A 23,727-nucleotide genomic window follows, 5' to 3' on the forward strand; every position below is an offset into this window, starting at 1 on the left:
AGCCTCATGTTTTTCTTAATTGTTGTTATTATTGGTCCTTTTTAAAAAAACAAAAACCTAACACATTTTGATTTTTGTGGGATTTTATGCTGTTTATAAAACATGGACCCTGTTTTATTCCAAAGCTGTTTGGGGTATAAGAAGGGGGAAAGGTGAGGAGGTGTGGTGCTTAAGACAGGAGGCAGAGGGTCCTAGGTGTGTTTGCTAGAAACAGTCTTTTCAAAAATACCATTTTATAAACAAGACGAGGCAAAGGAGGGTGGAGGCATTAACGATGGCCATGAAAATGGCTATGGTCAGTGTTAAGATGGGATGAGGTGGCCTCCTCACCAGATCTTTGGCAAGGTTGGCTTACGTGTGTTTGGGAGCTTTAAACTCAGAAGCTGGCTTGATGCTGTGAGACAGCGGGCAAGCTTTGGGCAGCTGGGGGGACTGGAAGGGTCCAGTCCGTGTGTGAGTGTAGCTCAGGACATGGTAGAGCCAAGGATGCAGGGCAGGTAGGAGGCATGTCTCAGGTTTCAAACTCCCACTAGTAACAATTCCATGCTCCATTGGGTCTGGTGTTTTTCTGAGTTATTGTCCTTTAAAGAAGGCACAGAAAAGATGCTGGGGTTTCAAACACAAAGACACGGAGCTGTAAATTTATTGGTGTGGCCTTAGAACTGACCCATGTAGCCTGGGGCTGTGTGTTCTCTGTTAGGTGCCAGCAAAGATCTGGATTGGATTTTTTTTTTTTCCCCCACTAGATTCTGTGGGCTGCTGTAGACACAGCCCACAGTTTTGCAGTGCTGTTTTTTCTGAAGAGTTAGTGACTATGCCACAGGCACAGAACTTTGGGTTCTCTAGTCTAGCATGTGTCACAGAAAGGAGGTTGTGACATGGCTGCCCCCCCCCCAGGTTGATGCTGCCCTCTAATATTTTTCCTTCCACTGCCTACTGCTTGGGGAGCAGAGGGTCTGGGTCAGGTTTGGGTTGGGACTGCGCTGATTTTGGAATAGTGAGACTTAAACCCAGGGCCTCACATGCTTGTACCAGAAAGTCCTTTCCTGGGCAGTGTTTCTGAAGGAATAATAGGATGAAAATCTGTCTCTGGGGTGCTGCTTTGTTTGTTTCCTTTTGTTTGGGCTGGGGAGGTGGCTCAATGGGTAAAGTGCTCAGTGCTCAAGAATAAGGATCTGAGTTTGGATCCCCAGCACCCACATAAAAATCTGAGTGTGGTGGTACATGCCTGTAACCCTGGTACTGGGTTGGTGGAGACAGGCTGATGATCCTGGAGCTAACCAACTAACCAGCCTAGCTGAAATGGGTGAGCTTCAGGTTAGTGAGAGATTCTTTCAAAAACTAAGATGAGACTGGGCATGGTGGTGCATGCCTTTTGCCCCAGTGTAGAGAAGGCAGAGCCAGATGGATCTCTGTAATTGCAAAGCTAATTTGGTCTACATAATGAGTTCCAGGACAGAGATTGAGACTCTCTCTCAAAAAAAGTAGAAAAGTGATTAAGAAAGATATTCTGACATTAATCTCCAGTTTTGCTTGAGCAAGCATAGATAGCCACAGACACACACACACACACATACACACACACACACACACACACACACACACATACACACACACACACAGACAGACACACACACACACACTCCGACAAAATTTATAAAAGAATTTTTGGATTTCTCAAGGACTAGAGAAAGGCTCAGCAGGTAAACTTTGCTGTATGACAGTCTGGAACTCATGTAAAGGTGGAAAGAGAGGATCAACTCTACAGCGTTGTCCTCTGGCCTTCATTCCTGTGCCCTGGCACACACATGTACCACCCACTACAGGGAATAAATAATATTTTTTTAAGTTACTCAAGAGCTTGGCTCTGATGGACATCATTTTAGGGCAGTGGTTGGCCGTCACCACAGCCTTTCTCACAGCAGCATCGTGAGGCCTGCTCTCCTGGGGGGAAGGGGCAAAATGGCTCGGGGCTTGCTGGTTTTCAAGTTATAGTGTGGCCAGCTTTAACTGTTTGTGTCTGTCTCCCCTTTGAACTGGAAGCTGTAGAGGCTTTGGGGCAGGAGTTTTACCTGAGGCTGGGAGGGTCTCTCTGTATGTGGAAGTTGTCTCTTCCAGATGGGAGTCAGGACTTGTTGCTGTCCATCCAGACAATCTTTAGGACTCAGGGCATGGTTAACATAGTCATGAGTTTATAGCAAATTTATCTTAAAATAAATTTACAGTTAGATAAATAAGCTTTAGAAGAAGCACAGCACCTCTGATTTAAGGCAGTATTCTCCTTTAGATGCATTTTTTTTTTTTAGAAAGAAAAAAATAATTCTTCTAAAAAGAAAAAATGTTAGCTGAAAAACCCTGAATAGAATAAGTAATAAGTAACAGTGAACATCACTTTGAAAAAATTCTGTTAATACTGTAGTTCATTGCCTGGTAGTCTTGTTTTGTAAGTGTGAGTTCGTATGAGCATGCTTCTTGCTTCTTGGGTCCTGGTATTCCAAAGCCTGATTCCATTCCAGCGATACTTGGGTGATGCCTGACATCTAAGGTCTAAGAGGCTGGAGTATGCTCCCAGCTATCACTCTGCTATCATGTCTCAAGTGTTAGGAACACGTCTCCCAGAAAAGGGAACGTCTTGGTTTGGAGGCAAATGCAAGGGAGAAGTTCAAACCTTCTTGGGAAATGAGTTAGCTTTATTAAACACTAACCTCCTTCATCCTTCCCCTGAGCAGTCCCTGTTAAACTCATATAGCTTTCTTTCTCATATCCTTATCTCCCATAGATGTCCCTGGAATTGATAAAACCCAGATAACCTGCCAGGCCTTTTCTTTCTTGGCACCACACCTGGTACAAAGCTGTTTTGTTACTTACAAAGATGGAATGAGATGCAGCCTGATAGCAAAACAACCCAGGCAGTCACAAATGCTCATCTCAGTTTAGGAACTCTAGGCTTTTACCCTTTCAGGTTGCTTTCCTAGTCATTGACATATTTATTCACTTGTTCTTTACTGGGTGCCTGTATGTGGAGGATCTTTTCCTTGGTTTTATAATTGCTGATACATGGTGGCATGGCTGAAAAAAGGGGTTGATGAAACTCTGAAGACTCCAGAGACCTGCAGAGGTAGGGTTTCTGACCTGTATGTCCTAGCCCTGTTTAAGAGGAACCTGTGAGGGATGGTGGTGAGAGCAGGACTACATCTATAGAGCATGAAGTAATGAATGCTCTGTGGAGGGCCTGTTTCTTTTGTTACCCTTGAGCCACGTGTGCTGTTCCTGCTTTAGTTATTGCATGAATCTGTGCCTCAGCAGGGCAGGCTCCAGACAGCATCCCACAGTCATGAGGATCACCAAGGGTTGATGGCTAAGAAAGATATAATAACCACTTGTTAGGAGAAAGGGCCAGTATTGGGCAGAAAGAGTGAGCTACACATCTGGCCTAGGTGATCCCATGACTGCACTCAAGCTACCTCCACCTAATGCACCCTTTATCCCCATTTCCTGCTTTGTGGCATTTCTGATCTTTTGGACCCACACTGGCCAGGTGGTTTCTGTAGTTACAGTTCTGTGGGGGCTGTGTGATCCTGGGGACTGACCAGGCTCTATGTCAAGATCTGCATAGGCAAGGACATGAAAGGCAGCATCTGCTGACTGCAGGGTATTCCCTATGCTTCCCTTTCCACTGCTAAGTCAGTGAACTGGCAGACCAGCTTCCTGGGATGCTCTGTTTGTACAGAACAAAGCTTCCCAGATCCTAAATGCCTGTAAATTCTCATAAAACCACTTGACCAGAATTCCTCCAGGATCTCAGGGAGGTTCATGTTTCTATATTGGCTTTCTTTCTATACACAGTATGGAGTATGTTAGGATGCTGAACCAGGGAAACCAAGTGTTCCAAGCCTTTCTCCCCTTGGGAGGGTGGCTGTGGTTCCACCTTCAGAGGCAGGACTGACATATGAGTCTAAGGTTACCGGTAGGCATCTGATATGAATCTTTATAGTTTTACTGAGGGAGTCACCTTGTTAGCAGTGGCAGGCAATACAACCCAACACAGCCACCAGCACCCTGAGTACTCTTAACTCTTAAGGATCTCTATTCAAGTAAAGACATCTTGACTGCTACAGAAAAGAATTTCAGGATGGGCCAGAGTAAAGCAAAGCATGAGTTTATTCTAAGTGTTTGACAGAAAATCACTGTATTAGTTACCTTTCTGTTGCTATGATAAAACACTGTGACCAAAAAAACAACTTATGGAAGAGTTTACTTTAGCTTGTGGTTCCAGAGGGGTAAGAGTCCATCATAATGAGGATTTGTAGCAGCAGGCAGCACACATGGTGGCAGGAGCAGGGAGCTGAGAGAGCACATATCCTCCTCTAGGTAAGCACAAAGCAGAGAGAGGAAGTCTGCTGAGGCTAAGAACTCTCAAAGCCCACCTGCAGTGATCTAATTCCTCCTGCAAGGCTGCCAGGTTAGGGTTAGGGTTAGGGTTAGGACCCTCCCACCCAGCCCACCCCAACAGCACTGGGGATCAAGTCTTGGAATAGCTGAACCTACAGTAGACATTTCTCATTCAAGAAATCACCACAATCATACAGGAAAAAGGATGACACATACTCCCAAGACACGGACCTAGGTTTCTCAAGAGAGTCATGCTAAGGTCAGCCAGGTAACTCAGCAGGTAAGAGGGCACAAACCTGATGGCCCGAGTTTAATCCCCAGGACCCACAGTAGAAGAAAGAACTGACTCCCAAAAGTTGTCCTGACCTCCACATACATTCCATGGGACATACATGGATGCCTGAATTTACACACATAGCATACACATACAGTAATAAGAATTTTTAAAAGGAGGCATACTTAAGTGTCTTTACAATGGCTATATATAATCCTGTGGCTTTCTAGGTTCCATTCCTTAAAGGATGTAATTTAAAGCAAATTAAAGGCTAAGTAAAGCGCAAATGAAAAAAAGAAGAAGAAGAAGAAGGAAAAAAAAAAGCCTAAGTGAACTTTTAAAATTAAGTGAAAATATATGAGGGTGTTTACTTATTTTCAAAGAATTACTTTTGTGACTAAAATTGTAAGGTGTTGTAAGGTGGCTTTATGGTGTGTATTATTTAGGCTTAGGAGTGCTGATAGAATTACAAATATTCATGTCCTACATAAGCACAGTTCAACTGCTGTTTTTAACATCCTGTCTGAGATGGCATCTGGAGGTTCAGGAAGACACCTATCTCTGTGGGCAGTTTTGGCTTCATCGGTTATATTAAGTTTTGACAGTCCACCCCCCACCCCAGGCAGCAGTGAAGGCAATCTGGGTGCTAGTGAGTGAGATGCTTTTCTTCCTTCTCTGGCTTTCCTGAAACTCACTCTGTAGACCAGGCTGGCCTCAAACTCAAAGACCCACCTGCTTCTGCCTCCAGAGTGCTAGGACTAAAGGTGTGTGACACCACCGCCTGGCTAATTTTGGGGGGGGGCTTTTTATCCTACTTTAACTTCACCTGCAAATGAGGCTGCAGCTTTTAAATTCCAGTGTGTGGTAAGTTCATAGAGGGAAGCACGGGATTGGCTCGTACAGCACAGGAAGTAGACTTCTTTCTAGTCAGAGCCTTCATGGGTCCCACTGTTATCAATAGAAAACTTAAATAAGCTCTTAGCTCTCTGATGGGTGGCTGCAACAGGACAAAAAGCCTTGGTATTTCTATCTTCCTTTCTGTGCTGCCATCACCCTCAAGTCAGGTTCTATTCAGGTCTCACTCAGACCTGCTGATCCTCTGTGGAGCTGGTCTTCTGCCCTTGAATATCTTCCAGCCTCTACTCTACCTTCAAGCCAGCCAGTGAAGGCCTGCTTGCCCCTTTGTCCAGGGAGCAGTCAGTGCTGGCTCCTTCCTATTTGTAAGCTGGAGCCCCATTAAAGCTTTGCATGTATCCTTTGCTTGGTTTCATTCTATTGCTTCCATGCCAAAGGACTGCCAAGTCTCCAGTAACACTGTTGTCATGGTAACATCTGAATACTTTAGTATGATTTTCCTGACAGGTCTTCAGACTTGTTGGCTTAAAACAAAAATGCTATCTTGAAGTCCCAGTGGCCGAAAGTCTAAGATCAAAGTGTTGGCACCGTCTGAGACACCTGGATAGAATCCATCCTTTCTCCCTCATCTCCCTTTCCTCCCTCCCTCCCTTCTGTACTAGGGATGAAACTCTAAGGCCTTGTGCATAGCGGGCAAGCACTCCACCACCTCCTGCCTTTTTCATCAGCTGCCACTGGCCTGCAGTCTTTGATATGTCTTGGGTTGTAGAAACCTCAACTCACGATCTTCATGTGATCTCCCTTTTTAGAAGTATGCTAGCCATGATGGGTTAGAGGTTACTCTGGAAAGACCTGGTGTCTAAGTGAGATCATGATAGTCTAGGGTTCTAGGAGTTTGGGGGAGAACATTTTTCAACATGTAACAGAAACTTAGAAGGAGATTTAAAACTTCAGCCTGCTTCTTCAGGGAAGTGGATTAGGAGGTAGTGATGTGAATAGCAGTTCCAGGAAGAATTCCTCTCCCAACATGGCATGGAGGAGGCACTCAGAGGACTTTCTGGAGAAGGATCCTATGTGCATCCCTGTGTGCTCATGAATCAGATGGTTCACTTATTCAGCAAGTGTTCGTTGAGGCCCAGTGGCATTTCAGGAAGTGAGTTAGACCTGCTATATGTGATGCGTGAAGTTAGTTTTGAAACCTCCTTCTTCACCCCCTCCTCAAATCTGTGAATGGATTTCTTCTAGAGATTGTTATCACCCAGAAAGAAGTCATGACCATCCTGCTTTTTGTTACTGTCCCCCATGGTGAGGGTAAATTACACCTCGGGTCTTATGCTTTCTGGCTTATTCATTTAAGTTTTTCATATTTCCATTAAATTTTTCTCCAAGAGTTGTTTGCCATTGCAATAAATCACAGTGATGTATAAGGAAGAAATTAAGTCTCTCTGCACACTATTTGGCATGTGTCTTTCTCTGTCCCACCTCCCAATCATGCATTGTGTGGTTGCGGTTGTTCATGTTCTTTGCTTGTGTTTGCAGTGTCAGTGGGACTGTCATGCATGTTTCCCATAGCTGATGTTTCCATGATCTCTCATAGTTTAGCATACCAGTTTATCCAGTTATGAACCTACTGGAAGATGACCATTAATTGTTAAGACTCTGCATAGTAGCCTTGAGTTCACTGTGGATGAGGTTCTGGATTCTTCCATTTTGATGTCTTTTCTGGGGTTAGTGATATCCTGGAAACATGAGGACCTCTGTGCCTTCTTTCCCTTTTGTACCTGTCATCTTATCCATTATCCCTTTTCCAGTGTCTGCCAGCCACCCTAGCCTTCAGTTGTGGCTTAGCTGAGCTCTTCTGCAGGACCTTCTCCCCTCTGTGTCTCAGCCTGTCTTGTACCAGTTTATTTCCTTGCTTCTGACTTCCCTTGAACAACCATCCCGGGCTCTACTCAGCCTGTGTCCTTACTGCAGTGTTTCCAAGTTGTATTTCAGTTCTTCTTAGCTTTACCCCTTCCCTGAAGTATGCCTCTCATGCGTCAAAATCCTGATAGAAACGCACTTAGTGCCTTTTTGTGAGTTTCTCCTATGCTGTGGGAACGGGGTATGTACTTCTCTCTCTCTCTCTCTCTCTCTCTCTCTCTCTCTCTCTGTCTGTGTGTGTATGTTGTGGTGTGTGTGTGTGTGTGTGTGTGTGTGTTGTATACTGAATGCATGGGTGAGAAGAAGTGTTTCTTTGTGTGTGTCCATCCTCTCCCATTAACCCAGACTTCATCTCTTTGTCCCCTACAGTGAGGGTTCCCTATTTCATTGACTTGAAAAAACCACAGGATCAAGGTTTGAATCATACCTGCAATTACTACCTCCAGCCAGAGGATGATGTGACTATTGGAGTCTGGTGAGTGTCTACAGCCAAGGTTGCAGGGTAGAGGCACTAGCTTCTTTGGTCTCCTCGGGAGGCTACAAGTCCCTGCTCAGCTCTGGCAGTGTCCTTGAGTACTGTTGCTTGTTTTTTATCTTCACCCATTCTCAAGGCCAAGAGAAGAGCTCAGCTAAATTTGATCTCAGTGGTGCAGAGTGAGATGGCACCAAACTCTATCCTGAGGTCTTTGAAACAGCAAAAGCTTTGTAACCACATTGTTTTTAGAGTCTTATTTCCAAGTTGTTTTTTTTAAACCAAACAGTCTAGAGACAAAAGGAATGTAAGCACACAATCAGAAATACAGGCTTGAATGTACCTTTTAGAGAACTGACTGCTGCCTGTAGTACTTCTCAGGAGGGAGCCTCAGAGGGACGTTTATGCTTTCTTTCCATAAATTTACACTGGATGTAAGCCCTGTGACTTCTCTGTGTAAGTGATGATTCCTAAATAGCAGGGTCAAAATTGACCAGAATTGCATCAGCGTTTCTTTTTTTTTTTTTTCTCAGAAGCAGCTCTGAATAACTACCCCTTTATCTTAGCTGGGTCTATTTTCCAGTTGCCATAAAGTCTCTTTCTGCAGCCTTAGAAACCCACCGTGTATGTGAGATGTTTATAAATGAACCCGGTGAGTAGGCTGCCAGTGTGGATGAGGGGACCTTCGATCGACCGTCTGTGGTAAAGAAGAAAGAGCAAGAAGGGAGGCTCTTGCTCTCAGCAGAGGACATTGGGAGTAGTTTTGTCATTTTCTTGTTTGATTTAAGTGAGCAGTAGCTGACCCATGTGTGCTTTTGGAACTGTCAAGAATCTGACTTGCTTTGTCCAGAGCTATATGGGGGGGGGGGTAGATGGTAACTGGCCGGTAAGCAGGAGCAAGGCTCTTGTCTTGTGTAGGAGGTGTGTCATGGCGGTACTTAGGCAGAAGGTATCGACAGCACCTGTGTACATTGTTAAGTTCCCACAAGAGTTAGAGTGATGGCTATTTACATCTCAAGGCAGTAGATGGCAGCTGCTGCTCCTGCCTGTTCCTGACCATTCCACGACCTTGGACCTTAGGAAGCAACGGGCTGTGCTCTCAGCTGCCCCTCACTACATCTCTGCAGATTCTCCCACCAGCTTGTGCAAAGGCCTGGGTGGAGCCCAAGCAGTTCTTAGCTACCAGGTCAGTGTTAGCTACCCTCTGCCAACTGGTTGGAGGTGTGCCCACTGGGCCTCTGCCAAAAGCTCCAAAATGGCACAGTCTGGCTTCTAGAAGAATATCAGCTCCAAACATCAAATAGGCTCCGGTCTTTCCCCCACTACTCCATTAACACGGTATATTGCATAGCCTGGCCGAAAACTCCTAGGATCTAGTAATCTTCCTGCCACAGCCTCTCAGGTATCTGGTACTATAGCTTGTGATTGTATGGGATGATTATAGTGGCTAGAAACATGAAAACATTATCCTCATGAATGGACAGGAGAGATGCATTAAAAATGAGAAAATAGCCAGGCAATGGTTGACACACACCTTTAATTCCAGCATTTGGGAGAAAGAGTTTGAGGACAGCCAGGGCCATGCATAGAAACCCTGTCTTGAAAAAAGCGAGAGGGGGGTGGCAAACTTGGCTACTTGATTTTAAAAGATTCATGTCACTGGCATCCGAATGAATTTGGCTAAGATTTTTAGAAGAAAAGTAGACATCAATTTAGACCTTTCCCAGTGATTAACAGTATTCGTGTTGGCATTTGTATATCTCTAAAGGAGAGTTTGGCTAAATAAAATAACAATATCCAAGAGCCTAGGTTAACCTGGCTTTGGTGAATTTGCCCATGCATTTATGGCCCTAGAATGCAGGAAGTTTCTATCTAGGAAGTTCTAGTTAATGCAGGACAGATTTCTCTCACATCAGGATAAAGGCCACCAGAACAAGAGAGGCCCTTTTGCTTTGTCTAAGGCTGGCAGCTTACAATTCTAGTTACTTATTTGAGGGATAAGTTATTCTGCCACCTACCTGTTAGTCCACTTGTGTGTAGATAGGAGTTCTGCTGCTTTCTGTCTCCTCAGACCTTCATATAGGTGTCACTGTCTGTGAAGAAGGGGCATCTGACTTTGCTCTCTCCCTCTGCTTTTGTTTCCAGGCACACCATCCCCTCCATCTGGTGGAAAAATGCCCAAGGGAAGGACCAGATGTGGTATGAGGATGCTCTGGCTTCTAACCACCCCATCATTTTATACCTGCATGGGAATGCAGGCACCAGGTAAGCTCAGACACGAGGTGTAATCTCTGTGCAGCATCACCTGGCTCCTTCCTAGGCTGGAAATGCATTAGGTTAGTCTATCTAAAGTGGGCCTGTGGTCTACATAATCAGGTTTACTGACCTACCTCATGCAAGGAAGCTTCTCTAGAACAAAAGAAAGGTAGGGAGAGTTTAGAGGCTGGGGCTGGGAGAGTTTAGAGGCATCTCTGTGTGCTAAGTACCAGTGGGTCTCATCTACCCAGAGCTCCCTGGGAGATAGTGCTGAGCAGCAAGCAGCTTTGGAAGTTGAATTTTAATTCGGTGGAGGGGGATGTTTCTCTGCCAGAGAGACTGAGCTCCTCCAGCCATAGGGTATCCTTCTTCCTGCTTTAAGTCAAAGGGTACTGTGTCTGCTAGTGTGTAGTTTAGGAATCAGGGCTTCTCTTTAAGGAAGTGGTAGTCACTCAAGGGGTGGTGATGACACTTGTTGGTGGCTTCAATACACCTTGAGGAAAATGATGACTGCCTTTCACCTGTCTGAGTTTGCTACCAGTGGGATAGCCCCAGGGTGTAGACTAGGGTGACTATAGGAAAGGTAGGCACATTTCTTTATTTCTTTTTCTCTTTCTTTCTTCCTTCCTTCTTTTCTTCCTTCCTTCCTTCCTTCCTTCCTTTCTTGATTTTTTTTAAAAATTTATTAATTTATTTTTATATTACAATCCCAGTTCTCCCTCCCTTCTCTCCTCCCTATACCCCTACTTCTCCCTACCTTCCATTTGTTCCTTAGAGAGAAAGTCTGCTAAGTCTGTCCTATCATCTCATTGAGTCATGAACAAGCCTTCCACTTCCCACCCCCACCCCTGTGTCTAGGCTGAGCAAGGTATCTCTTCATATAGAATGGGCTCCATAAAGTCAGTTTGTGCATTAGAGTTAAGATCTTGGACCCACTGCCAGTGGCCTCATATATTGTCCCAGCCACACCAGTGTCACCTTTATTAAGGGAGTCTAGTTCAGTCTTATGTAAGTTCCTGAGTTGTCAGACAGGAGTCAGTGATCTCTCACTAGCTAAAGTCAGCTGATTCTGTGGGTTTCCCCATGATGGCCTTGACTCCTTTGTTCAGATTATCACTTCTTTCTTATTTTGATTGTACTCCAGGAGCTCGACCCAATGGTTGGTTGTGGATCTCTGCATCTGCTTCCTTCTGTTTCTGAAAGAGGGTTCTGGTTTCTCTGTGGTTGTGGATTGTAGACTGGGTATCTTTTGCTTTATGTCTGGTGTCTACTTATGAGTAAGTACATACTACATTTGTCTTTCTGGGTCTGGGTTACCTCACTCAGGATGTTTTTTCCTAGATCTATCCATTTGCCTGCAAATGTCAGGATGCCAGGTTTTATCTTTGTTTTGTTTTTATGTTTTGTGTGTTTGTTTGTTTTTGTTTCCCAAAACAGGGTTTCTCTGTATTGCTTTGGAGGCTGTATCGTTTGGTTAGTTTGGATGAAGGTTTGTCTGTTTTGTTGAATTTCTCGAAGAACCAACTCACCAACTTTATCTAATTGATTCTTTGTATTGTTTTTCTTTTTTTCTATTTTATTGATTCAGCCCTCAATTTGACTATTTCTTACTGTCTACTCCTTCAGGGTGACTTTGCTTCTTTTTGTTCTAGCGCTTTCAGTTGTTCTATTTGTGAATTAACAGATTTCAAGTCTTGAATTGTTTCCTTCACTTGTTTGGTTGCTTTTTTGTTTTGTTTTTATTTTCTTTAAGGCATTAAGGCATTTGTTGATTTCTTCTGATTTTTTTTTCCTCTTTTTTTTTTTTTTTTTGTTTTTTTGTTTTTTGAGACAGGGTCTCTGTATTGCTTTGGAGCCTGTCCTGGAACTAGCACTGTAGACCAAGCGGGACTTGAATTCACAGAGATTCACCTGCTTCTACCTCCTGAGTGCTGGAACTAAAGGCATGCACCACCAATGCCTAGCTTTTCCCTCCATTTCTTTAAGAGAGTTTTTCATTTCCTCTTTATGGGCCTCAATCATCCTCATAAAGTTATTTTTAAGGTTGTTTTCTTCTGCTTCATCTGCATTGGGATGTTCAGGTCTTGCTCTTGTAGTACCACTAGAAACTAGTGGTGCTATATTGCTCTTTATTGTTGAGTGTGTTCTTACCTTGTCTTCTACACATCTCTTTCTCCAATCAGTATAGGTAGAGCTTGGGCTTCAGGGGACATCTCTCTTTCTACCATTGGTATAGTTGGGGGCTGTGGCTCCATTGACTACTCCTTCAGGTGCAAGCAGGGCAGAACCTCCATTGATAGCTCCTCTTGGTGGAAGTGGGCCCAAGGCTTTAGTTGGTGGCTCCTCAAGGTGCAGGTGGTGCTACAGTTCCGATGGACACTCCTACCATTAGAGGTGGGGCCATGGCTCTGGCGATTGCTTCTCTAGGTGTAGATGGGACTGAGGTTCCAGTGGTCACTATAGAAGCAGGGTATCTCAAACTGAGAAATAGCAGTGGATGCTGGCTGGGACACAGGTGCTCTTTCCCAGAGGAACTTCTTGCGATTGCTTCTGGTGTCCACTGCTGGAAGCCGGTACTATAGTCTCTCCCGGTGGTTACTCCCTGATCCTGGGTGGTGGCTCAGGCCTCCCTCTGATGTTACTCCCAGGCCCGAGGCTCCTCTTCTTTTTTTTTTTTCCCACTTCTAAAAAATGAGATGATAGTATTGAAAAGTGGCCATAAGAAAAGCTGAAGGCTGAGCATGCATGGAAGTGTCCTGAGCTGCCTGTGCGGGTGAGCTATCTACTGGCATCCTTGACACAAGCAACAACAGTGTGTCCCAATGGGCTGTTGAAAAAGCACACACTGTCCATATGGGCCTTTCTCTTTTATCCCAGATGCTTCTCATGAGTGGGTTTAATGCCTTGGTCTAGTTTAAGCCGGATTTGTTCTCCCACCTAAAGAGTTCATGCTCTTTTTACACCTCAGCATGTTCAGAAGGGACAGAGTAGGAGGGGAGGTGCATTTTTTCTAAGGAAAGCATTGTTTGAAAATTCTATGGTCCCTTTTTCTGTGCCTCTTTGGGTTTCCTGTGAGAGAGCCCAGAGGAGCCAGAAGGGAGGCAGCCCTTCACCAGCAGGGTAGTGTGAGGTCGACCTTTCATAGGTAGAAACAGCAAGAAGAACAATGTATGGGTCTTTCTGGAGGCAAAGGCAGTCCAGGATAGATATCTGCTATGGAGCCATGCAGAGGGCATTATACAAAGAACCCAGAGCACAGCCCACGAGGCTGGCGTCTGTGCCAAGAGCAGAATGTTTGGCTACTGAGTCACACATGCTCTGCACAGTTTACACTCTGCTTTGTTGGGGACAAGCTGCAATAGTTTCTCTTCTGCTTTTCAAAGACCAAGTAGCTATAAACAGCCTTTGTACTATCTTTCCCTAAATGAGAAAATTATAGTTGGCTGTGACACTTGTTTCTGGTAGTCATGTGTTAAAGAAAAAGGACAAAGCTTTTCTGTAGCTATGTCTGAAAGGAATATGGTGGCATTCAATGATTTATTGTGCCTTCCTACGCCCAGGGCCTGCCTATAGCGCCTGCATTCTGTCCAGTTTTGTCTTCACCCCTATTTCTCAAAGGCTTTGGCTCACTTACCGAGATTCTTTTCTAGCCATCCCTCCCTCCCTAAGCAGGGTCCCTTCAGTCTCTATAGCATTTGAAGTCTCTCAAAGATGTGTCTTTCTGAGCTCTCAGCCCACTTTCTTTTTTCAGTTAATGGAGGGAGCTTGGGGCTTTTAGGAAAGCTATCTTCCAAAGATAACTAAAAACATCTGGCAGGATTTCCTGCTGGTCTTGAACACTTTTTTTTTTTTTTTTTTTTTTTTTTTTTTTGCATTTTTGTGCTGCAACGTATGGTTTCATGTGTCCCTGCAGTGGCCTTCCCACTCACCATATACCTGAAATGGCCTCAGTGCTCCTTATAAAAGAAAGAAAATAGGTTTGCGGGATGAAGAGAATAAGAAATGCTTGATAAGACTCTAGTATGCTGAGGAGTTAGCCATTCTCATACACTATGATGAGAGCTAAGGGACCTCCTGATGAAGGTCCAGTAGCTAGGTCCAGGGCTCACTTACCTGTGTCTAGGTATATTCCACATGTTTGTATGGCACATGCATGTGAAGAGATATCAGTGTAGCCTGACTAGGCAGTAGGCAGGAAGGAGCTCCCATGATAGGTCTAGATAGGTAATGAGGGTTGAACTAGGAAGGTACTTGGGCAAGTTCCTTGGGACACAGCTTCCATACACATAGGTAGTCTTGGCAAGGCCCTAGGAAGCTGGGGAAGGCCGAGTGGTGCAGGCAGTCTGGGTGAGGGTCTGTTGTGATTTTTAATTTGGGCAGTAAGTGTTCATTCCTACTGAAAAATTAAAGTATACACGGTAATTAAGAAATATCCCTAAGAAGAAAAGTTTGATATCATTTAGGGGAATCCAAAAGTCATGTGTCTACTATAGGACCTTTTTTTCCTTCCTTCCTCCCTCCCTCTCTCCCTCCCTCCCTCCCTCCTTCCCTTCCTCCCTCCCTTCCTTCCTTTCCTCCTTTCTTGGTTTTTTGAGACAGAATTTCTCTGTATTGCTTTGGAACCTGCCTTGGAATTAACTCTATAGACCAGAATGGCCTCAAATTGCTGGGATTAAAGGCATGCGCCACCAACGCCTGGCTTCATAGGACCTTGAAATGGGGTTTGGGATCCCAGATTGAAGATTTAAAAATATATAAGTATGCATGTCTGCATGAGTTTATGTGCATTATGTGCATGCAGATGCCCACAGATGACATGGTAGAGGGTATTAGATCATATAGAACTGTAGTCACAAACAGTTGTAAGCTGCCCAATGTGGGTATTGGAAACAACCCAGGTCCTCTGCAAGAGCAGTAAGCATTCTTAACTACTGAGTCATCTCTCCAACTCTGGGGTCCCAGACTCTTGAGGATCTTCCTTTGCCTCACCTTGAGCATGGGAACTAATACCACTTCCTATTTATTTCTCTTTCATGCTGCAGAGGAGGCGATCACCGCGTGGAGCTGTACAAGGTGAGTGCTGATGGATCAAAGGAGCAGTGCTGCTAGCTACAGGATGCTGGAATAGAAGGGGTCACTTGAACTAGCCACTCTGAAAAGTCACCATTCATGGACATGATGAAGGTGATGCCTGGCTAGTTCCCATGGCTCTTAGATTGTGCTGCTTCTGGGGTAGGCTCCAGAACCAGTGTGTACATGTATTTGCTAATGAGATGAAAGGCATTTGCCATAGTTTTAAGCAATGTGCTCCTCAAATATAGAAGTGCTGAGGGAGCTATCCTTACTATAGGATCACCCTTGGGGTGTAAGGAGTATAAAGGCAGGTAGAATTTGAGCCAAGTTCCAGACAGGCTTGGTAAAAGCTCCTGTAAGTAAATGTTCATACCTAAGTAAATGTTCATGCCTTAGGCATGACATAGAATCCCTTTTGTTTTTGTAGGTTTTTTTTTTTTTTTTGGTGTGTGTGTGTGTGTGTGTGTGTGTGTGTGTTTGTGTTTGTACAGTGCAAATCAGAGGAAGTCAGAGGACAGCTTGTGAGAGTTGACCTTTCCTTGCACCGTGTGAATCCTGGGTATTAAACTCAGATTACTAGGCATTGCAGAAAGTGTCTTTACCTGTTACCATCTTGCCAGCCCTGTGGTTTTGTTTTTTGATGTTGGTACAGCATGCTTGGTGGCCCATGCCCACTCTCCTCTGCTTTGAGAGTTGTGTGTATCTAATAGAGCAGAAAAGAATATACACAGATAGGTGGGCCTATTTTGCTCTGGGTAGTGGGAAGTTTTTTATACTCTTGAATAAACTGGATCAAGACAGGAAAGGTAAGAGGCTTTGAAGTTAGAAGTTCCCTTGATGTTTTTGTGGTAGAAAAGAATCTCCTTGTCTAGGCCCACGAGGCTTTGAGTGTATGTAGGCTAGGAGGGGCCAGGATTCACCAGGCTGCCCAGGAAAGCACCATGTCATCCTGAAGGTAGAATGCTAAGTGTTTCTCAGTGACAGTGGTGATGTGGAAGTCTCTTTCATTGTTCTAGGCATACCCTAGCCAGTGTATTGGGCACTGCACATGAGTAATGACCTTAATGAGAATGGACAAGGACAGCTAGTAAGTCTGTAGGGATTTTTAAAATAATAGAGAAATTCACCAAAATCAGAGAAATAGAAGGTTACAGGAAGGGTCCTCAAATGAGTTTCTGAGGTTCACCAATATGCTGGCTGTCTTAGGCCTGCTGGTGGTACCCGAGAGCTGTCTGCTGCCCTGTGTTGTGAAGCATCATCCTGGGAACTGTAGGAGCTGGCCACTTGGCTATCTAGGCAGCAGCAGCAAAGCCACCCTTCCTGTGTTGCTCAGCCAGAGGAAGTGAAAACATCCTACAGTAGTAAGTCTAGACAAGAGCTACCTGCCAACAATCTGTTAAGTGCCCATTGTATGCAAGCCTCATGACAGAACTCTGGATGGGTTTAGCAGGGAGAAAGCCTCTCAATACAAGACATGTTGCCAATGATGGATGTTTTTCACTTCACAGGTGCTGAGTTCCCTTGGTTACCATGTGGTCACCTTCGATTACAGAGGTGAGGTTCTTTTTGAATGTATCTCTCAAAAAACCAAACAAAAGAATTTATCCAGGCATGCCCTCACTTCTGATTGTACATCACTGGCAGATTTGAGTGAGAGCTTGGAACCCAGGCAGTCGCTTGTTTATGCATTGCTGGGCCTGCAGGGCTATGTTGTCAGTGAGAGGAAGGGTAGGTGGTAGACGTCCTGCTGTAGCTTCTGGTGCTGACTTTACTGTCAGTGCCCTGATAGTAACATTTAAGTGCAGAAAATACTGTCTTTTCTCCTCACGGGACTCAGATTTTCCCTGCAGCTGGGCATTAGACATGGGCTTAGTAGCAGAGGTAGACTTGGTGAAATGATGAAAACAAGAAAAAGATTCATTGAGAACAGAGAGATTCCTCCATCTTAATGGCCTTGCTTCTTTTTGTATTTAGTCAGGATTGCCACTGGGCAGACTGTGAATCCAGTTTGATGTGTGCTATGAGCATTCTAATTAATGAGCAGCAGATATACTTTTTTAACAGTGAGCAACTATTGGAGAGCTCAAGGGAAAAGGCTGCTTAGCGAGCTTGTTTGATTCTTCTGGAGAAGGGCAGTTATTCAGAAGTCCTCAGGCTAAGCTGTTCAGAAGGGATGGAAACCACTGCCACCTGCAAGTAGGGTTTATATCAGTTTTCTTTTGTTAATGTAACAAATTACCACAAACAGAATATCTTAAAACAAAGCAAATTTATTATCTTGTCATTATAGAGATCAGAAATCTAAAATCTTTAGCCTCTGTAGTAGAATTAAAGTTTCTGTGGGCTTTGTTCTTCAGGATTTCTAGAGAGACCTTCTCTAGAGAGATCACTTGCCTTTCCTAGCTGTAGACACCACTACCCCCTTTGACTCATGGGTGTTTGGACCCTGGCATTTGACCTCCCTTTCTGTTATCAAAATGTTTATGAATCCTTGGGCTTTACCCAGATGATCCAGTATCACCTTATTTCAAGGTTGGCCCATTAGTGGCCTTCATTCTTTCTGCAGCTTAACTCCCTGGCTTGAGGGTCACATGCTTACCAGTCCTGTGAATTAGATGTGGACTTCTCCAGGAGTCACTGTTCTGCTGCCTACAGTGATGGCTTTCAATAAAGTTCCATTAAAGGTGGCACACACCTTTAATCCCAGCACTCCGTAGATCTCTGAGTTTGAGGCCAGCCTGGTCTATAGAGGGAATTCCAGGACAGCCAGGGCTACACAGAGAAACCCTGTCTTAAAACAAAATGAAACAAAACAAACAAAAGGATGAATGTTATGGGCTCAGAAAAATTAAGTGAAGAGCTGGAAAGCCCTGCTCCTTTTCCTGCCTTCTTCCTTCTCCATGCTGCAAAGGTTTTTAGAAATATTCTTCCTGGTGTGTGCTGAGACCCTAGGGTAATGAAAAGAATGCCTCCTTCCTGTGTTCTCTTCCTGCAGTCTGTCAAGAAGACATTCCTGCACCTTGTCTCTCCAGGCCAAATCTGCCTGCCTGTGTGGCCTGGGACCGCCCCATCCCCTCTCTGACTCTGCTCCTCTTTTCTGTTACTCTGTCTCTCTTCATGTCTTGCACATGATATCCCGAGCCTTTACCCATGTCCCTCCTCAGTAGTTCTTCTGGGGTTGGGAGGCTGACATTATAATTATGGGGTTTGCTCACACAGCAGAATTGCATTTCTGAGCCTTGTGGTGTATTCAGGTCATGTGATGATGACTCAGTGCTGAGCCACTGAAAAGGCAATTGTATTTATCTTTGCTGGAGACTGTGAGAAGAATCTCTCCACCTCCCTGGAGCTTCATGACTTCCTCCTTTCTGACCTGGTGTATCTGTGGGCAGACTGGGCTGGCCTGGCTCTCATGAGCTTCAGGGCTGGCCTGTCAGTAGAGCAGAGGAGGAACTAGGCTGGATGTTTACATCTGTGGGCAGGCGCTAGCAAGACATGTGTTTGAGGTTGAGGTTTTGCTGACTCTGTTCTGTTAGTTACCAATCTGATGTGCATGTAGAATGATAAGGACCTCTGGCTTGTCAGCCAGCAGAAGTAGGAGAGGTTCACTTCCAGACCCTCCTGCCTGTCTCCCTGCCACCAGAGCTGGAGCAGAAGTGAGGGCACAAATGTGCTTATAGGGCAGCTTCTGTGGAGGCTGCTTTAGTTTCACACGCTGCCTTTGACATTCTTCTTTCTCAGGTTGGGGTGACTCGGTGGGAACACCATCGGAGCGAGGCATGACGTATGATGCACTCCATGTTTTTGACTGGATCAAAGCAAGAAGTGGTGACAACCCTGTGTATATTTGGGGCCATTCACTGGGCACTGGGTAAGAACGCTCAGGCAGGAGGGAGACTTAGTGAAGGCAGGCCTAGTTTGTGACCTCTGAAGCAGCCCAATGCCTCTGAGCTGATAGCAGCATCCATCCTTGCAGTCTTGGTTCCTGGCCCTGTGGTAGGGGCTAAGGGAATAAAGCACCATGAGGGACTAAGGGGAGATTGGATTTCTATAACTATTCCTCAGTTCGGAAGTGCTTTAGAACCAATATAGACAGTGGTGATGGCAGCCAGTGTTGCAGGGAACTCTTGTCCCCCAGAGCATCTTCGGAGTGCTGGTAGAACACCTAGACTGTGTCAGGTTGAATTCATGTGTGTTTACCAACCATTGAGTCCAAGAACACTATGCTATGTAGAGATGTTTGGAAGCCCCTTTGTCACTTTGCCGTGTTCAGCGCAGTAGGGAGGATTGCCCATAGGGAAAGACCTATGGGCAATCTGGGTTCTGCTCAGCAAGGTCCCAGATGTTCTGAAAAGAGCCTTAGCCCTCAACCTTCCTGATACCTCCCCCTGTAGGCATACTGGCTCAGCTCTTTCGTAGCCCTTTTTCCTCACTTGGGTGGAATCCTGTAGGACAGGGTTACCTGTCCATCTTAGGGAGAGTGGGGATAGCGCATGGAAGGATACGCCATCTCTGTGGCTGCCTGCACAGAATCTGCCAGGTGTTAATCCTGAGACAACAGGAGGTCACAGGATGGTAACAGCTATCACCCCACCAGGGCACCAGCTAAGGGAAGGGCCAGGGAAATCTGCGGGAGACTTCCTGGAGAGAGATCACATGCCTGAGGACAGGAGGGATGGCTGTTGGCACCTTTTTAAAAGGGTCAAGTGATGGCTCACCTTCTTTCTCCCACTTAACCTTGAAGCCCTAAGTTAGCTTCAGGTCAGATTCCTGTCAGGAGCAATGCAATCTCATTGAAAAGAATTTTCATCATAATTCAGCTGAACTCTATTTTTTTCTTCCCAGAGTGGCGACAAATCTGGTACGGCGCCTCTGTGAGCGAGGTGAGGGAGCCAGGTGCTGTGGCTGGGCACCTTGTTGTACATGTTAGAGGTCCAGCCCCTGCTACACAATCTTGCCAAGCAAGTTCTAACTGGCAAGCAGCACAGTGATGGCATGAGCTGACCATCAAAGGCGGGGCCCCTGGTGTGCTCAGAGTTTACCCAACCTGTCCCAACAGGATCCTCAGAAGTCATCGGGGCCCCTTGGGGGCTGGGCCTGATGGTAGTGGGAGGCCTGCAGAAGTGGGTACCTGGGCTCCCTGTCCTATCTAAGCTCCCCAGCCACCCAGCTTCTTAGCCACTATCAGCTCTTGTGTTTGCTTATCTAGAGACGCCCCCAGATGCCCTTATATTGGAGTCTCCTTTCACAAATATCCGTGAAGAAGCAAAGAGTCATCCATTTTCAGTGGCAAGTATATGCTTTTATGAAAATTTATTTTCATTATTGACATAATTGCTATGAAAATAAGAGCAAGTAGATGATGAAAACAGTTTAGTTTGATGTTACTGAGGGGCTCCCAGTTCTAGGCACTGACCTGCCCAGAGAGCTTCCAGAGAGGGAGGATCGCTTTTAGCCAGAGACACTGGTACTACAGGAGCCGTGGCCCTGTGGCCTTATTGTCTACCCAGTACCCATGTGGCTTCACTGCACACCTGATCTCACAGCATCACTGTCCACTTGGGGCTGTGGAAGGCTGCAGACTATCTGCCTCCTTGGGGTGGAGTCCATACTTTGGTACTAGAGGATGATTGGAACTCAGACTCGGTGCACTGCAGTGTCTCAGAGTAAAGTCCACGTAATCCTTGCTGGGGGGCTCTAGGGTGGGCCACTCCCTGCCCTTTTCCTCATTAGTTGGGACCCATCCTTTCTTCTGGCCTACCCTCCCACCTTCCCACTTCAGCTCCCGACCAGTGTGTGTGTTCTGGAGTCTTTGTTGACATGATCTCATGCTACCACCTGTGTGGGCCAGAGCACCCCTTTATTTTCTCTCATATAGTTGTTACTGCTTTTTTTCTGACATTTTGTGAGGAAGCTAGCCTTTGGTACCTATTTCCTTGGTGGGTAGTGGCTTTTGTCTGTGGGGAGTCTGATTTCTCAGCAGGATTCTGGTGTACCTGAGGTGTAGGAGCCCCATGTGATCAGTGGGGCTGGCAGATGAGTCTTCTGACTCCAGCCACAAAGCCAAGAGAAAGCTGGGAATGGATGGAAACTACACATCCCCCTAACTCCCTGAACCTAAACTACCAGAACTCTTGGCCTTTCCCCTCCGCTCAGCTGTCTTAATCCTTCTGAAAAATGCTTTCCATCTTGTCTTGTGTTCAGATATATCGGTACTTCCCTGGCTTTGACTGGTTCTTCCTCGATCCCATTACAAGCAGTGGAATTAAGTTTGCAAATGACGAAAAGTGAGTATTGTGGCTGCAGTCCTGTTAGCCTGACAGAATGGGATTCAGAAGATTTATGGTTGGTCTCTGAGAAAGTGTCTGTCGACATTTAAATGGCAGGCAGGGGCATATGCAGGCCACGGTTTGCCTATGAAGTCAGAGTTTCGGGTGTCGGTTTTCTCCTTCCACCTTTTAGGCAGGTTCTCTTGCTGTCTTTGCCATTCTGCATGCTCTAGGCTAGTTGACCCACAAGGTCCTGGGCCATTCTCCTGCCTCTGCCTCCTTTCTTAGTCAATACAGGGTCTAGGATTTTTGGATCCCTGCCATCACATTTATCTTTTTTTTTTTTTTTTTTGTCTTGTCAGGCTTGCACAGTGAGTGCTTTTACCCACTGAGCAAGTAGATAGATTATGATACAGTTTTTTCCAATGGCACAGAAATAGACTTTTAAAAGACTAATAGCACATTTTTGCTCACATAATTCTTTTTTCAGTCTTGAAACCATGACTCCTGAATAGACATTAAAACAGTATTTAAATTTAACAGTGAAAACTATTAAAATAGATGTTTAAACATAAAGTAGTCTTCCTCCAAGTATGTATTTTTGTTCTAAAAATAAAAATGCACCAGGTTAAAATTTCAGTAAGCTATTACAAACAAAACCCCTTGCTTAAGTGTTGCCATTGTAGATCTTAAAGGGAAGTTATCAGTATAAAGCAAATTTCTTTAAAAACAAAAGTGAACAGTAGTCCTGGAAAGCTGACTTTGGCTCTGACTCTCCCACAAAGCTAGTTGGCATAAGAGTGGCATGCTGCAATGGAACCCTGAACCTTCATGTCAATCTCTTGCCACTTCCTCCAGGAGGCTCAGGCTGAAGGAACCAGCTCATCAGATGCTCCGCCTAGGGGGATAGCTTAATTAGTGGAATGCTTACCTTGGAAGCATGAACACCCGAGTTTAAGCTCCAGAACTCGGAAAGCCAGGCAAGATGATGCTTGTAATCTCAGTGCTAGGACCTGGGGCTCTATGGCCATCCAATCTAGCCCTGCCTGCTGAATTCTAGGTTACCTGTTTCAAAACAAAAGGTGGACGGGCCCCTGAGGATGATGTCCAAGACTGCCCTCTGGCCTTTACCTACACGTGCATACGTGTGTAGGTATATCTACAAGAAATGTCCCACCGAGTCATGTGTGTGCTGGGTGCCACTAGTAGGAGGTTATGTTTGGGTAGCAGGCTGTCTGAAGGCTAGGTCCTGCCCCATGTGCTAGGATGGCACTGTGCTGCCCTCAGGGAGTGCACAGCCCAAGTAGCTACCTCAGTGGTCCTGTCCAGTCTTGTCAGCTTGTCTTTCTGCTAAGGCTTGTGGAAGAACTCTGGCTCAGTTGGACTTATTGTCCCATTTACTGTTAAAGGATCAAAGTTGAGAGTTACTTAAATGTCAATTACACCAAAGATTAAATAGAATACTGATTTTTTTTTTTTTTTTAAAAAAACAACAGATTCATAGTAACATGTACTTGCTGCCTTCCTCTGCCAAGACAGTTTCTCTGTAGCTTTGGAGCCTGTCCTGGAACTTGCTCTGTAGACCAGACTGGCTTCGAACCCCTGCCTCCTGAGTCTTGGGATTAAAGGCGTGCCCCGCCACCTCCAATGCACTTAAATACTCCCACTTATAAAGATTATCTTTTTAACTTTTAATATGTCTACTGGCAAATATAATGGTTTTCAGTTTTCATAAAATACACAGGGGTCAGATGTTGGGGAGTGAAATGACCTCTGGAATACATACTAATTTAAAAAACAAGAAAACAAAACCCTGAGAAGTTATTTCTTAGCTCTGTAGTGAAAAGAAACCCAGCTACATTCAGACAGTTAAGCACCAAGGCAAAGCACACTGTAAACCCAGGTCCCTGCCCAGGGTGAGGGGTACAGGTGACCCCTCTTTGGTCTCCACCTAGCCCCTCTCTCCTGTAGTGTGAAGTACATCTCCTGTCCCCTGCTCATCTTGCACGCCGAGGACGACCCAGTTGTGCCCTTCCATCTCGGCAGAAAGGTAGGTGCTGTGTGACTCTGCCCCTGGTACAGTAGGTGCCATTGGCCCCAAGTCTGGACCAGGTTGGGCATGCAAGGTAGGGTGGCAGCCCCTATGTACTTTGTAATGGAGTGGGTTCAGGTCACACTAGTCTGCATCTTCTTCAGGTGCTTGACAGCCTAAG

At 45.3% G+C, this 23,727-nt stretch overlaps 1 protein-coding gene across 1 annotated transcript in view; it reads left to right on the forward strand.

Annotated features, from left to right (window-relative positions):
- Window positions 1–23,727, forward strand: part of Abhd12 (abhydrolase domain containing 12, lysophospholipase) — a 76,418-nt gene that overhangs the window by 49,938 nt on the left and 2,753 nt on the right. Inside the window, exons 3-11 of the mRNA XM_051193977.1 lie at window positions 7,814–7,919; window positions 10,062–10,181; window positions 15,215–15,245; window positions 16,754–16,799; window positions 18,987–19,116; window positions 20,091–20,128; window positions 20,455–20,534; window positions 21,450–21,532; window positions 23,486–23,564. Of these exons, the coding sequence (XP_051049934.1) occupies window positions 7,814–7,919; window positions 10,062–10,181; window positions 15,215–15,245; window positions 16,754–16,799; window positions 18,987–19,116; window positions 20,091–20,128; window positions 20,455–20,534; window positions 21,450–21,532; window positions 23,486–23,564 (713 nt within the window). The remainder of the gene's footprint in view (window positions 1–7,813; window positions 7,920–10,061; window positions 10,182–15,214; window positions 15,246–16,753; window positions 16,800–18,986; window positions 19,117–20,090; window positions 20,129–20,454; window positions 20,535–21,449; window positions 21,533–23,485; window positions 23,565–23,727) is intronic.

This window comes from Phodopus roborovskii, unplaced genomic scaffold, assembly GCF_943737965.1.
Source record: "Phodopus roborovskii unplaced genomic scaffold, PHOROB, whole genome shotgun sequence".
Lineage (NCBI taxonomy): Eukaryota > Metazoa > Chordata > Mammalia > Rodentia > Cricetidae > Phodopus > Phodopus roborovskii.